The sequence below is a fragment of the Anneissia japonica genome, unplaced genomic scaffold (genome assembly GCF_011630105.1).
Source record: "Anneissia japonica isolate Jap-2015-1 unplaced genomic scaffold, ASM1163010v1 scaffold287893_len360957_cov134, whole genome shotgun sequence".
NCBI lineage: Eukaryota > Metazoa > Echinodermata > Crinoidea > Comatulida > Comatulidae > Anneissia > Anneissia japonica.
In genome coordinates, this window is record NW_022717951.1 from 322,302 (window position 1) to 335,937 (window position 13,636).

The 13,636-nt window shown below is 35.8% G+C and overlaps 2 protein-coding genes across 2 annotated transcripts in view; both read right to left on the reverse strand.

Annotated features, from left to right (window-relative positions):
• LOC117110392 (maltase-glucoamylase, intestinal-like) overlaps positions 1-13,636 on the reverse strand; it is a 29,680-nt gene that overhangs the window by 3,471 nt on the left and 12,573 nt on the right. Inside the window, exons 12-20 of the mRNA XM_033253087.1 lie at positions 10,728-11,336; positions 10,402-10,603; positions 9,229-9,346; positions 8,470-8,603; positions 7,234-7,268; positions 6,993-7,109; positions 5,795-5,943; positions 3,211-3,295; positions 2,574-2,713 (exon numbers count right to left, since the gene is read on the reverse strand). Coding sequence (XP_033108978.1) covers positions 2,574-2,713; positions 3,211-3,295; positions 5,795-5,943; positions 6,993-7,109; positions 7,234-7,268; positions 8,470-8,603; positions 9,229-9,346; positions 10,402-10,603; positions 10,728-11,336 — 1,589 coding nt within the window. The remainder of the gene's footprint in view (positions 1-2,573; positions 2,714-3,210; positions 3,296-5,794; positions 5,944-6,992; positions 7,110-7,233; positions 7,269-8,469; positions 8,604-9,228; positions 9,347-10,401; positions 10,604-10,727; positions 11,337-13,636) is intronic.
• Positions 10,664-13,530, reverse strand: LOC117110394 (late histone H1-like). The gene has a single exon (XM_033253091.1). It carries the CDS (start codon positions 11,316-11,318, stop codon positions 10,716-10,718), a length of 603 nt encoding a protein of 200 aa, XP_033108982.1. The 5' UTR covers positions 11,319-13,530; the 3' UTR covers positions 10,664-10,715.

The following is a 13,636-nucleotide window of genomic DNA, read 5'->3' on the forward strand; positions in this document are numbered from 1 at the left end:
ATACTATCCTTAGTCAAAATCATAATTCATCTATCATCCTCTCTTAGGAAAAAACAACGATACTTACAATAACTTTATTTTTTTAAATATGTTCTATAGGAATGATGTTCTACCCTGACGTGTTATCGTACTGAATGCTCAGCACGTGCCAACCAAGTGAGTCTGTCTCTTATACACATCTAGATGTGTATAAGACAAAGAGCTTGCAGGGCTCCCAGCCTCCCGTATTGCCCGGGAGTCTCCAGCCAAGGAATATTGGTTCATCTCCCTATCTCCGAGAAATTCCACATTTTCTCCCGGAATTTGAATTTGTATTTCTCCAGGATTTTAACAGATTTTCACAATTAGGTTTTATGCTAAGCTAAATTTTCTCATTCTTATGCATTAAATAAGATTTATTGAACATTCTAGCCAGAAATATGGTATTAACAGTGACTTAAACCTGTCCAAGACTGTTTGTTTTTATATTGAACTAGGTGTATTTAAGTTATATAAAGGCCCACCTTAAAATATGCCGCTCCTGTGGGGCATGGTGCTATCACTAAAAAGATGTTTTTAAACAGTCATGATTATCCTGTTTTTCAGAGCAACAGATCGTGGTATCGGAGAGACACTTTATCGAAACAATTACTCAGTTTGGTTACTTAACCGTCTTTATATTGGGTTTTCAATCCTAACTATAATATCAGGTATTTAAAAAAAAACCCGACCGACCGACCGACGACCCCGATTTTCAATTTAAGGGCAACACAACAATTTTCTGGCCTAATTAGACGACCCGCAGAAAAAGTTATCCAAAAGTCGTAGGCCTCCCACTATTACCGGGAAAGTAAGTTTTTGTCCATCTCTTAATTTGTATAGTGTTAATAGTCTATTTTTTATTTAAATGTTGGAATGGTACCTTGAATATAAATAACCAGGGAAAATCTGAGTAGGGGCCATGTAACGTGGGAAGCACCGATCGGGGGTGGGGGGAGAGCAGCAGTGTTGAGATTTTTGTTGAGAATTGCTTGAGACCATAGACACTGGTACATGGAAATTAAATAAAAAATTAGTTGATTTGGAGTAGGCTTACGGAACCATGCTCCCCTCTTTTTGGACTTTCTTCTTTTTGTCTGGGTGGGTACAGCACCAGTGCTCCTTGGATCTGCCCCTGATGACGATTGATTGAACGATTGCTTGATGATGCTTATTTATGCCTACGTTGGAAAGGCTTAACTTCATCGGAATTTAGATCAATACATTCATGCTTAAGCATGTAACCTCAAGCTAATAAATGAAATGCACGTACGAATGACAATTTATGCATAGACCTAACTTGCACGAAAATATTCAAATTAAAAATGTGTGTGCAAAAATATTAGTTGATTATATCAGTGCTGTAGTCGCAAGATATTTGTTGACATTGTCCCTGGTCTAATAATTAAAATGTCTTTTCAGTCTTAAAAATTAGGCTACCTCTAGAGAGCGAAAATACCCCCACCCCGCCCAAATTTTGATCGCTCCCTGGCCCAATAATTCGTTGTTACGCTACTGCTAAAAGAGGCTCCTAGTCTCAGAAAGCCACAGGGCCCCCAGCCCCAGCGTTACGCCAATGCTCAATTTACAAACAAAAATAATATACTGTACAGTACGTCCGTGGTGTACAATCATTATTTTAAAACACAATTTGCCTTGAGACCACTTTTGGAGTTGAACCCCCCCCCCCACTCCCGTGGTCTCAGAGTTCGGCCTCTAATTAGAGAATTACATTTGTGTTAAAAAAAATGATGATTTTTATTTGTGTACTTTGAAATAGTGGTCTCGAATTAGATGGGGCTTCGAATTATAGAGGTGCAAGAAAGTACAAGATATAGTTTATTTATCTTGTATTGTTCATTAACCAAACAATAACTTAATCCAACTTAATAATAACAATTAATCGTTCCACCATTTCACAAATATATGTATTCATATAAAATTTGTTTCCATTTAAAGCATAATTATAACTTCTGTGGTCAATTATAGCATTCCCAACCCTGGGTGCTTGTCTGTGCCCACTCCTACGACAAGTTTTCCTCTGTTAAAACCAGAGCAGCTTTAGTCGGGAAGGGTAGAAATAGTGTCGAATTGTAGGTCTACCACCTCATTTTCAGACATCCAGATGTTTCCAATTTTTAAAATAGCTCATCTCAGCCCCAACCACAGTTGGGCTGAGGTGGGTGGAAATTTTAGACGGACACCGGTATGCATTTAATAGCTAACCGAGGGTTCGACACTTCTGGGGATTTGCCTCATAATCTGGGAGTGCTTAGACATCCGTTGACCTTCCTTGGCTAACGTTTCATGTCAATTTAACATGATCCTTTGCATCTAATACATTACCACCTCAAACAGTTTCTTCCTCCTGCCTTCAGTGCCTTCTTCCTGCCTTTGCATCTAATGCATTACCCCCTCAAACAGTTTCTTCTTCCTGCCTTCAGTGGTGATAGGGTGCTTAACCCAGTGGGCAGACCGTTAGGATGGTGTCCCATAGGTATCTTAGTCGATTCTGCAGGAGGCATGCTTTTTTTTATTGATCCACTTGGGCCTACTTTAAAATATGAACTAGACCTATGTTAAAATGATCATTTTGTATAGGTGCATTATGTGCTGTTTCCATAGCAGCCATACTTACCGTATAGTAATCGTACCAGCGACTATCTGGGAAGTACGCCTCTACACTTGTTGCGCCCTAGAAATTTAAAATACAAAACATAAATTGTTGATCCACTTGGGCTTACTTTAAAGAAAAAATACGAAATAGGCCTATGTTCAAATGATCGTTTTGTACAGGTGCGTTTTGTGTTGTTTAAATAACAGTGATATTACCGTGATATACTATCCTTAGTCAAAATCATAATTCATCTATCATCCTCTCTTAGGAAAAAACAACGATACTTACAATAACTTTATTTTTTTAAATATGTTCTATAGGAATGATGTTCTACCCTGACGTGTTATCGTACTGAATGCTCAGCACGTGCCAACCAAGTGAGTCGGGTGGGTGGGTGGTGTGTGTAAAATAAATGTCTACAAAGTTTCGTTAAACCGTTCCACACTACCATAATATCTTTGAGAAATAACTGAGATTTGTCTAAATATGGTGGTGACGAGGTTGTCGTATCCCGCCTATATATTGATGAAGCACGCGTACTGTCACTTGTAGACAGAGAGCTTAACAGACCATACCTGACCAACAACAGGTGAGATGAGAAGGGCTGGTCCCCATAGGAACTGCGTATCAACTGTGTGTGTGAGTGGGTCGGTGATAAACCTGAAAGAAATGCAAAATGAGCTTCTGAATCGGTTATACTTTTTCCCAGCCAATATATGACAATGGACCTTTCGGAAGTGTCAAACTTAACAACTGACCAATCAGAACAGGACCATGTACGCGCGTTGTCTCACAAACATACGTGTTGTCCCACATGTTTTACACTGTGTCGTTTTTTGGGACCTTAGTAACAACATCCTAGGGGCGGGGCTTAGCGGAAAAGGTAAACTCTACTGTCTGTAAGGCTGGCAGCGCAATTACTTCGCCAGACGGTCGTCGGCCGACGCGATTCTATGAAGAACGCAGCGCCACTTACGCGCGCGCAACGAATAGTTTTTAATGAAGAACCGTTCACACTTCCAACGACAATCAGCAGACGGTGTCGCGTCGTCAGCGCTCACAGGGAGCGGAGTTGGATTCGTTGTACAACTGTCGTACGATGCAGTGAGTGGCCGGCTTTAGGCTTATAATAATATAACATTTACTACACGTTCGTCACATTATAATGATATCCAAAGCCGACGGATATTCGTCGGTGTAAATTTAACATGTAATCGGAAATATTATTTTACGTTTTGTATAAATAATGACTCCGTTCGCGCGCATAATAAAATATATTTAAAGGGTAGGGAACTCGGTCTGATGTTTTTCAAAATGGCCGACATAAAAAACAATTTTTTTTTCTCATATCCCGGCTTCTAATTAATATATTATAAGGATTCAAGTCATATTCGAAACGTTTTATCTGGTTTGCTTATTATGACTGTAGAAAAAAAGTTCGCAGTAAGTTTACAACAAATTGCGCTTGGTTTATAGTCGATGAACCTATGCGCGCCTACAGTCGATTCTAGTTTTTCTTGTTTTAGAATATAGAATTTAACATTTATAACAACTTTCTAGATTTTAACATGGCAGCAATATTGAAATCATATTTTTGCGAATAACTTTACTTCCAATTTATGTATTATTATGATTCTAAAGCCCTTTCTAGATTATAAAATTTCATTTGACAATTCAACAAACTGTCACACTTGTGCACTAGTATGCCCCTTGTATGAGTTTATGATGTGCCTATATATGGTCATGAAGTTACATCATCATGACCATATTTAGGCATGTCACATGTTTTTTAAATAAAATTTGGTACAAAAAATTACATTCGCGAAGTACTTAAATCGGAAAGGAAGCGTTACAGATTCATTTCTTTCATATTAAAGAACACAAAAGTTGATTTTTGACGTCCACAATTTTGTCATGAAGAATTACAGAGGGCGCTATTACCAGAAAATGGCGTGTGTGTGGACGAATGCTGTTGCCAAACTGTCGCTGATGACGGCTTCAGAGCATTTTTTTTTATATATAATTTGTATTTCTCAGTCTTTGGAGGCACAGTATAGAAAGGACTGCATTATTGGCTTCTTTTTATTAATTTGGTATAAAATACTCAAAATGCAACGAAGGTTGAAATAGGCCTACTTTTGAGTTTACAATATGAACAAATGAAAATATATATAAAATAAAACATCAAACACCACACATTAAAAACACCAAACTTTAGGCCTATAAATTCAATTCAATCTATATACATTAATTAATTATTTTAAATATATATCTTTTGGTACATTTCTAGTTATACATAGTCTTATTTATGTGTATTTATTTGTCATTCAGATATAACGACTCTATGACAATGAACATTATTTTTTTCACGTTTGGGCAATTCTGTCTTGGAATTGTATAGTTACTCCTCCAGTTTTAAAATTTTGTATAGGCCTGTAGATCATTTTTCAAATGGTCGATTTTGAAATGTTTTTTTTTTATCAACATTTTTATCAATTTCATTCTAATCACCTTTTAAAAAATATGTTTTTTGAACTTACCTTGCCCATTTTGAAGTAACATAAAAATTATCAACTTAAACACAGAAATTAGTGTATCTAAAAAATGTTTACCCATCATTTTATTTACAGCGAATAATGATAGAAACACTTCCAGCCACTGCAAGTGTTTTATTATTTTTATTATAATTATCCAGTTTCAAAAATCAGGGTACCACATTTTTTTAATTAAATAATTTCTGTGCTCAAGTTTATGTGTATGCTACTACAAAATGAGCAAGTTACTTACAAAATTATTTTTCATGATTTTTTGTCATTTTTAAGGGATCTCGAACAATTACATCTTTATAAGTGATCGATTTCTAATATCAGCATGACCTTAAAAAACATTTTTATCAATTGTATTTTAATTGTTGCGCTTTTGTATTGCCAAGGAAAACAAATAACAGTTGTTTTATTGGACAAGTATTGTTATCGTAATTGGTTTGTCGTATATCACTGTATTTTAACAGCATCCCATTTCATGGAAAAATAGGCCTATGGTGCCAGTATCAGTATAAGTTCCATTAGAGTTCTGGTAAAAAATACATATTTTGTTTAATTTCTTGCTAATATTATTTTATAAACGAAATTATCCTACATATGAAAATTTCAAACTTACTCATGCATAACGGGCCTGATGACAGTGGAACCTTTTGTGTGAGCTTCGTGGAATAACGTGTAAAGGTATGGTAAGAGGGTGTAGCGCACCAGAAGGATTTCCCGACTAACGCGCGCCATCTCGTCACTGTACGATGCTGGATCTTGCTCCTGGGAACAAAATATATCGAAGAAAAAAAATAATTTAACACTAAATACTTTGCAATAAGTTTTATTTTGTTCAAATCTGAATGACGAATAGGCCACAATATTAAACTTTAGGCCTTCGTTGTTGTTTTGTTCGAATCCATTTATGAAGGGTGACCCGTCCAGCTTAGACCTCCTACAAGATTGAGTGATATTCAGAGGGGCCCCCTTAAAAAAATGAATCGTAATGTTTTATTAGTGATAAAAAAAAATATTTTGCTTTTACAGGATTTTCATCCATCGTAATCAGTAGCATCCGCTACATCATTGTTATCGAGAGTAGACGGCTAGAAATTTTCGTTTCCTCTAGAATGTATTCCAACAATAATCACATTGGCTTGTTAGGCCCAATATTATAAAGTTGGACATTATTATATTATAACTCTTTTTTTTTTAAGGCGAGTTAATTAGAGCAAGGAATATCCGGTTTTAAATTACCGAGTGCAGAGGTGATACGGTCGTCGTAAATCGAAAGATGGTTACACTTGTCCGAATACTTTTTCTCATTCTGGACAGCCCCACCAACGGGTCAATTTGGAGACCGATATTAAGTCCGAAAACATATGGGACGCCAATACAAATTGGTATGACGCGCACTGAGCGCAATAAAATGATTATATTCCACAGATATGCCTTATATAAGGCACAGGTGGGCGCAAAGTGCGGCCCGACAGCATTTCTTTTTTGTAGCCCGCGAAAACGAATAAACCCTATGTGTGCGTTCCGCCAAGCAACATTGGCTAGAAACACCTTGTTTTTTACGGCCCTTGTTTTTTACGGCCCGGCACCGATCATATGTAAAAAGTAACATTTAAACTCAGAATACAGTGGTGTAAAAGCAGTGCTTGGATGTTTTTGGTGTGTCGTCACTGGAAACATCAAAGTTTGGGTGCGGCCCTTGTTGTTAGATTGAAAATTCACTTTGGCCCTCCGACCGATTTTTATGCCCACCCCTGATCTAAGGCTATCTAACGCTATGAGTTAGAAATAATCATTAAAGAGACTCTTCCTACCTGATATCCTATACCGTTGTGGTTGCGTGAAAATGTGTAGAATGCCCCGAGTTGCATCCATCTTTGACACAGCTCTTCATCCGCATTGCCATTGAAACCACAGATATCGGCACCGATCTAAAACATCATTATCATTTGATAATTTTTATCTTTTATTTTATTACTAATAATAGTATTTTTTGGTACAATAATAATTTAAACTTAAGCTTATTTTTACAATAATATAATTAGTAAAACTCACATAAGGTATACCGAATAAGTTGAATTCAAGCAATCCTGTGGAGAATGGAGAAGATGATTACGGTATAGCGTCGGAAGGTTCAGTGGGGTAACTTTGGGGAAGGAGTATGGGAAGAGGGAAAATAACGGACATGCAGTTATTATTATTTTTTTAATATAAAAAAAATGTTTAAAAAATAATAAATAAGTAGCCACAAAGAAACCGTGCTAAAATAATTCATGCGGTTTGTAAATAGAAGTCTTACGCACGGGCATTAACATACTGCATGATAACGAAAACTACACTTCAGCATAAAATAAAACAACAGAAACCCTATGATTCTATGAGACCTTACTTTTAGATGTTAGCACAGTACATTTAGGCCTATGATATGACGACAAAAGAGAAAGTAAACTAAATAAACCAACTATAACTGGCACTGATAAGAATTTTGAGAGTTTTAAATAAGAGGATAATAGTTTGTACCATGAAACTAAAAGTTGCATAATATACAAAACATCAATTTTTGGGAAGACCAAGCTTTGGCTATTAGGTCTCTCAGATGCTGTTATTGCATTATGAATATTAATTTTGTTTTCATACACTCGTTTTGTGTTGTTATTGTTTGTGCATTTTAAAAATAAATAAAAACAAATATCGTAAATATCACTTTTAAATTACTTACAGACGTTTCAAAAAAAATCTTTAAATTTTCTTTTGGAAGAATACCGGTAGTATATTAAACGCTGTTCACCCAATAAGTTATAAAATATACGAATTACAGTATATTTAAAGCATCATAAGCAGTGTTGTAGCTAACGCCGGTCGGCGCCGGCCGGGTAGGACCGGCACTAGCATTGGGTGACCGGGACACAGAGCAAATTTCAAAAATCCGACCGGCACAAAATGTGTGTAAACTTTAATTTTAATTATCAGTTAAATAATATGTCTCTCATATAATAGGCCTATCCATATATTCCGATGTGGAAAGTCGGAAATTTCGATCCTGAAATTCTTTATGCGGCCTATCTTATACCGGCTATCAACCTATTCTTACATACAATTACAAATCATGGATGGCCGCGAACCGTTGTACGGCAGCCTGCCTGCCAGTTGTGTGTGTCTAACCCCACTCCGTAATAGCCGGTGGTGGCACTCAAAAAATCCGGCTAGCTACAACACTTATCATAAGTAATTTTTAAAAGTTTATACCGTAATAAAATTGGTGGTTACCTAGCAACCGCAAGGTTACATTACCTATGATTGAGTATCGTAGATGGCTCCACTGACTGTTGTTGTCCCCAAGCCAGTGTCCAGCGTACTTCCCGGCCCCCGGGAATGTAGATCTGGTGATTACAATGCTTCGTTTGCCAGTGGCAGAACGTGCAGCTCTAGAACATATAAATTTATACTGTTATTTGACAACGGCTGAGCAGTCAAAATAGGGTTAAGGGAGAATTGTGTTGCAAGTCAGAGTGGGAAAAATCGTTACTGCAATGTACTGAGAGTGTCATCAATTTGTCCTCGAACTTGTATTTTGTTATCTAACCAACAGATTGTATATTTTACTCGGTTCTGATTGGTTAATACAGGGGTCCTAAGTCTCGGGCCCGCAACGTTTATTACATAACATGTATGTAGTGTATGTGTTGGGATTTATATACTGTAATACCAAGTCTTTATGCGCTGTGCATTTTATACGTCTGTTTCGCAAGTCAAACTTCAATGACTGTACAAGTCATCGCATTTTTTTTAAAATGTATTATATAAAATATAGACCTATACAATAACCTATTTGATATAAATCTACGTATATCAAATTGTATAAAAGGCTGCAAAAAAAAATCATGAAAGTCATTTTTAAAATTATGGGTTTTGTGGTCATTTTCAAGAGAAAATACATCTTTAATGCTTACACTTAATATAATTAAATATACATAATGTACTTTAAATAGGCCTATAAATAATAATGTCGTTAAAGTATATACAGGAACGCTATAACACAATCGTTCTTACTGTAGGGAGGGTTGGCACTGTCCCCATCCGTACAGATTATGGACATCATAATGGTTGCCGATGTGGGTACAAGCATCTGGACACATCGTTTTGTCGGCCAGCTGACCACCAAATATTTCTACAGTATTAAAAAATAAATCCTAATTTAATCAATAGCAGCGATATCAATAAGGTAATTTGTATTTTTTGAAAGAATTTATCAGGAAAAAGCTTGTAGTGTAAATGTAAACTATCGTATAGTAGTACCGTATACTGTACCGCTTAAATATCCCCCCCCCCCCCAATTGATGCTAAAATAAACTCTATACACGTAGGCTTTCATTACAGGGCAGCACAATTACAGGTACTGTATAATCATCCTGTATCGGGTCAATCATGAATGAGCAAAACGTCATTGACGTCAACTTTAGAGGTCATGGCATTATGCATGAGTGATTTTGACACGATTCTCGGCGCAATTATTTGAACACAATAGTCCTCGGAAATGAATACAATACAGTACAGCTAGTGTGGATAGTAGCTAGACCAAAAACTATTGTTGCCCAACCAACCCACAAAAGTAAAAAATTAGGCTCCGATGTTGATTCAAAGCTTTATAATAATGTGGCAGCCCAAGTGGCGAACACATTTTTTTTTCAGTTCAGTTTTTTATTTTGTTATAATCATACACCCAAACCTACTCTTATAGCACCGCTGAGTAGGCCTACTATATTAGGACCTACGAATATTACTACAGTATTAGAATAAAAATTATTAGTTTATCACCCGCTCCCTCGTCACTTTTGGGGAAAATCAGTTTTTTTTTTGTTTTTTTTTTCAATCAACATATATTTTTATTTCAAACGGTCCTTTTCCCATTTTTTTTCACTTGAAAATGTCATGGCTTCTTGCAAATATGTTTACTGGTACAACAAAAACATCTTTTTTAAATATAAATTTGATTCCACTCTTATGACTTTTTATATACGAGTCCCTAACCATTGATTTACTTGTGAACGTCGGTAAAATGGGGGCGGGGTTAGCAAAAAAAAAAAATCATCAGTTTTTTTTCTTTGGTAGGGTGGTAAACTAATATTTTTTTATTGGGCCTTATTAGAGCCTACAATGTTGACTAGGAAATTTTAAATTGATCTAATCAACGGTATTGTTAATAAAATACTGTAGGAAACATACTTGGAACGTAAGGAGGGTAGTTGATATTGTTGTCGTCACAGCCTACAATAGACCCAGTGACGAAATTAGCAGGCTCGTTCATATCGATCCACAATCCATCATAATTTATTACTTGATGAAAATCGACACATTGTTTCTCCCACCAGTCAACAGTAGCTGGCTTGTGGAAGTCTGGGAAAACACTGTTCTTTGGAGGCCAAACCTATGCATAACGAAATAAAGTGCACACAGACAAATTATCAAATCAAATCTCTTTTGGATATTTGGGTGGCTCTGAAAAGAGCCGTTTGGTTTGAGAGATGAGTAAAACCAATTTACTTCTTAGCTGGCTTCTTGGCGGCCTTCTTGGCTGCTGGTTTCTTAGCCTTCTTAGCTGCTGGTTTTTTGGCGGCCTTCTTTGCTGCTGGTTTTTTAGCTGCTGGCTTCTTGGCGGCCTTCTTTGCTGCTGGCTTTTTGGCTGCTGGTTTCTTAGCCTTCTTTGGTGATTTGGTCTTTTTAGCTGCAGGTTTCTTTGGTTTCTTTACCTTGGTAGCCTTCTTTGCCTTGGCAGCGGCCTTTTTGGCGGCAGTCTTCTCCTTCTGAGCAGCAGCCTTCTTCTTGGCCTTCTCTTTCTTTGCCTGTGCAGATGCAGCAGCCTTAGCAGCAGCAACATTCAGCTTAAATGATCCACTGGCACCGGTTCCCTTGGTATGGACGAGCTTTCCGGAGGCAACCCCTCGTTTCAAAGCCAATTTAAGTTGACTGCCAACATTATCCCCAACCTTGTAGTTTGCGGAGATATATTTGGCGATAGCCTGACGAGAAGAACCGTTACGTTCCTTCAAAGCAGAGATAGCTTTGGAGATCATCTCAATGTATGGAGGATGCGATGATACCTTTTTTGGCTTGGAGGCCTTCTTGGTTGCTGGTGCAGACATGATTACTACAGTACTTCTCTTTCAACGACGAACAATTGAATGAATGCAGATTTTACAACTGCCCGCTACTTATACACGCCAATGCGGACCGAGATGTAAGCACTTGACTCCAGCCTACCGCTACGCGCTTAAGTACATAATTGTAAGAATTCACTTAAATCTGTGCGAGAGAACATCAAGTTTTCAATCATTTTGCCTATTAATGACGGTTAATTATACTTTTTATCAGCATATTCCTAAAGCTGATATATTTATCTTACTTTCCATGTATTTTTGTCTCAAATATTATGAGAATTAATTACGGAATTTTAAGACTAAAAAACAGCTAAGTTTTATAAAATAAAAGGAGTGCATTTAAAGCAATATTTATCAATTTTATCACACGAAACTCCAATCTATTTTGAGTTTACCATAATTAATAAGTATTATTCTACAATTACACCAAATATGGTGGAATTTGGTACAATTTCTGCCGAGTTATTACGACTTTTCTAAACAGGTGTAACACACCGCTGCTCGGGTCTTGTCCCGATCAGAGATCCGAGAGACGGTGGGTTCTGGTATGTAAACAAACATAAATATGTGATCAAATTCTGAACTTCTATTCATTATACATACTTAAACTATCATTATAATATGTATTATTAACTATGGAAAGTATATGCCTATTATAGGTTATTGATTTACTGAATTTGTCCAGAAATTGTGATTTTTGTTAGATACCGCACCTATCCAGACGCCATATTCAAAAATGGGATACGTCCTAGATGATCGGCGTTAACATATATTTTAATTCTGATTCATTATATTGTAATTACGGATTGTTTTGTAGGATAAGAACTACTAAATGACCATTAAACATTATATAATTTACTTATTCATCAATAATGATACAACGGCATTATTTTACATTTTTTCGACTGTTCTTAATTCGTAGGCCGATAAGTCCTAGGCCTGGGTGTTGGTAGAATTGGGTTGGAACACAACGGGCCTAGATATTAACGTTCTCCTTACAGGGAGGTCATCGGTAGGATTCTATTGGATTTATCCTTATATATTAACAAATCAAAAATCATTGAGTACATAGATAAATAACACCTAATATCGTTATTTAAATATAGGTAAGATGTATTTCAGATATTGTTGTATAGTTTTCTTTATGACCTGACGTCCTTGAGGTATTTGATACAAAATATACGGTACAAGCTCTGTGTTCACACTCTGATACAGCCATCCTCTGATATTGATACGGTATTGCAGGTAAATCATTATTTTTTTCCTTGGGCCCAAAATATTTAAAAAATAAATTTGTATACATTCACAGAATATTTTTTATAATATTTACGTTCTTGACATTACCATTACACAGAGCATAGATAAGTCTATCATAAAGGCCTACCCGTTTGAAAATAATAATAATAACCTATGATAATTATTGTCTACAATTTATTTAAGTCCATGGTAAATCATAACGGACCAATACTGAGTCATTATAGACAATTATTAAAGAGAATGAAGTATTAATATATATCATTACTTAAAGTATCTTAATTGATATTATTTACCTAAAATAATTACGTTTTAACAGCGATGATGGTGATGATAAAATTGAAAGTATCTGAGTAGTGTCTCAGCATGATAATGAAAAATATAATTTTGTTTCTGTTAACGTAAATACATTTATCCATAATTCTAATGAGTATTTCTGTTTATAATACTTTTATATGATTAATACGATAAGTGTGTTTAAATTTACTTATTTTACCTTACTAAATTGACCTATCAATTACCAAATATTAGGTTTACCGCGAGTAATGTCAGGAAAAATACCAAATATACGCCTATAGTTTAAAGCTATATTTATAAAATATTATATATAATGGGTCTGTATATAATATATAATATATTATATTATAACCTATAATATATTATATTATAACCCAAAAAGCTTGACATAAAGGTTAAGACATATAGGCCTAATAAATGCTACTATAATGAGTGTTAAATTAGTTTGAAAGGGGAATTGACAGGACAAGGCAAAAAAAAATAATTACCGTGGTTAACGAGTTTCCTCAAGGACCAATACAGTAAATCTGAATCTGAATTTACGTAAACTGTAATGGCAATCGAAGGGGACATACGTGAATCAGGACACAAATTCAATTTATAGGGCCTGAGTATGATAATAAGTAAGTAATATAATTTTCTGTTAACGTAAATACGTTTTAGCAATAAGCCCAATGACTATCCTGTTTGTTATGATTTCATATGATTAATTCGGTCAGTGTTTTCAAACTTTATTTTACATAGTCCTATAT

What these genes read in the sequence shown, in the direction of transcription:
- LOC117110394 (XM_033253091.1), bottom strand. Translation starts at nt 11,318, where the DNA reads ATGTCTGCACCAGCAACCAAGAAGGCCTCCAAGCCAAAAAAGGTATCA.